At 50.8% G+C, this 2,160-nt stretch overlaps 1 protein-coding gene across 1 annotated transcript; it reads right to left on the bottom strand.

Annotated features, from left to right (window-relative positions):
- Window positions 1-764: 764 nt before the first annotated feature.
- LOC114636443 (olfactory receptor 52K1-like) lies at window positions 765-1,715 on the bottom strand. Its single transcript, XM_028784526.1, has one exon. The coding sequence runs from the start codon at window positions 1,713-1,715 to the stop codon at window positions 765-767; it is 951 nt and encodes a 316-aa protein (XP_028640359.1).
- Between the last annotated feature and the right edge of the window lie 445 nt (window positions 1,716-2,160).

The raw sequence follows: 2,160 nt of genomic DNA, 5'->3' as shown, positions 1-2,160 counted from the left end.
GGTTTCTCTGTGTAGTTCTGGCTGTCCTGGAACTCACTTGGTAGACCAGGCTGGCCTCGAACTCAGAAATCCGCCTGCCTCTGCCTCCCAAGTGCTGGGATTAAAGGCGTGCGCCACCACCGCCCGGCCATTCTTAATTTTTTTAAGAGGTACATTTTGTTTTTATAAGACGCCACATTTAAAACGCCATCTCTAAACCTGCATAGCATGAAAATCTTGTTGGGTGAGAGATCTCAGAAGGAATAGATAAGGATGTCTTCACTCCCTCAGTAGCTTTAACACGATTTGCTGTGTAACTGTGGATGCACTGATGCTTATTCCTGAGCCTAGACGGTACCCCGTGTTCCGACGCTGGGAAGAGCAGAGTTGAAGGGGCTGTTCATACTCCCCAATCCCTCACTCTGCTCCAGGTGACAAGAAGTTTGTAGGAAGGAGCGACGAGAGGGATAATGGAATGTGTGTGATCTGAAGGTGGACGGGACAAATGAGAAAGGGAAGCCACAATGGTGGCAGGACATACGGGGGACAAGGAAGGACAGCGGGTGAAGGGAACAAATTAGAATACGGTGTCATGGACGCATGCGTAACGAAAATGCCATGTGAAACCTATTGTTTTGTATGTTAAATTAGTTAAACAAAACAAAATAAACTTAGTAAGAAGAGTGAGCATGATAGTAGTAGTTTGGTCCTCATGTACCCATTTCTGGCCTTCCTCAGTTTCATCAGGAATACTGAGGAGTCAACACGAGCTTATCATAGGAGACTCACGGGCCTGCACTCAGGAATGATCTTACCAGGTGCTGCCTGATTTCCTTGGTTCTGGCCCCGTAGATGATGGGGTTGACCAGACAGGGGAGCAACAGGTAGAAAGCACTGAGCAGGTTGTGCACATCTTGGGAGGCAGTGCGCGCCACACGGTAGACAATGGATGAGGACATGGTGGAGGAGTAGACAGTGAAGATGACCAGCAGGTGGGAGCCACAGGTGTTCAGGGCTTTGGACCGTGCTCCACCTGATGAGATCCTGAAGGCAGCATGGATGATGCGGGAGTAGGAGGCGCCTAGTAGGAGCATATCCAGGACTCTATTAAAGGTTCGAATAATGAGTCCCACAGTCTTATTCAGTGAGATATCCCCACAGGAGAGCTTCATCAGGGCCATGTGTTCACAGGCAAAGTGGCGGATCACATCTGAGCGGCAGAAGCGGACCCGTGAGGCCAGCACCACCACTGGAGCAACGATGCACGTGCTCCTGGTGACTGACACCACCACCAGACCAGCCAGTAACTGTCCTGTCACTATTTCTGGGTAGCGGAGGGGATAGCAGATAGCCACATAGCGATCTAGAGCCATGACGAGGAGGATGTTGCAGTCCATAGAAACCAGAAAGTAGATACAGAACATCTGTCCCAAGCATCGAGGGAGGGAGATGCGGTTGAAGCGTGTGGAGAAGCTGAACAGCATGGCAGGCAGCACAGTGGTGGCAGCACAGATATTGACAGCCAGGAGCAGGGCTATGAGCAGGTACATGGGCTGGTGCAGGCTGCGCTGGGATGCCACCGTGTGGATGACCAGGGCATTGGTGAAGAGGATCACCAGGTAGAGACTGAGGAAGGGCAGCACCAGGAGAGCTCTGGCTTCCTGCATTCCTGGGAAGCCCATGAGGAGGAAGCTGGTATAGGACTCATTGTAGGTGCCATTGCTCCACCCTGACATGACTGAAGCCTGAGGGCTCAGGGAGGCTCCAGGGAGAAGGGAGAGGCAGGATGCCAGGGTTCAGTCCCTGAGAGGCCCTGCTAGGACTTGGCCCAGCCTCACCAGGCTGGACTGGGTGTAGTCATCAACTACAGCATTTCTATGGAGGAAATGAAGAGCTGTTTGTTAGCATGTAGTGCGATACTTTAAGAAGTAACTACTTTCCATGGCTCCTCCATTTCTATTTCCCCTTCTTTTCCACTCATGAGTTCTTACTGAAGTCCTACTTTGTGCTATTGTAAACCAGGGACTTGGAACACCTGGTGAGTAATACGTTTTCTCTCGCCTTTAATGAATTCAGATGAACTCGTGGGTGCTGACATGGATTGCTTTCTTCTGCTGATGTGACAAAAACCCAAGGTGGGGTGAACCCCCACTCACGTAGTCTTGTTATGCAGAAGTTACA

This window comes from Grammomys surdaster, unplaced genomic scaffold (genome assembly GCF_004785775.1).
Source record: "Grammomys surdaster isolate TR1022 unplaced genomic scaffold, NIH_TR_1.0 124081, whole genome shotgun sequence".
Classification (NCBI taxonomy): Eukaryota; Metazoa; Chordata; class Mammalia; order Rodentia; family Muridae; genus Grammomys; species Grammomys surdaster.
This window is presented reverse-complemented; position numbering and strand designations above follow the sequence as displayed.

What these genes read in the sequence shown, in the direction of transcription:
- LOC114636443 (XM_028784526.1), bottom strand. Translation starts at nt 1,715, where the DNA reads ATGTCAGGGTGGAGCAATGGCACCTACAATGAGTCCTATACCAGCTTC.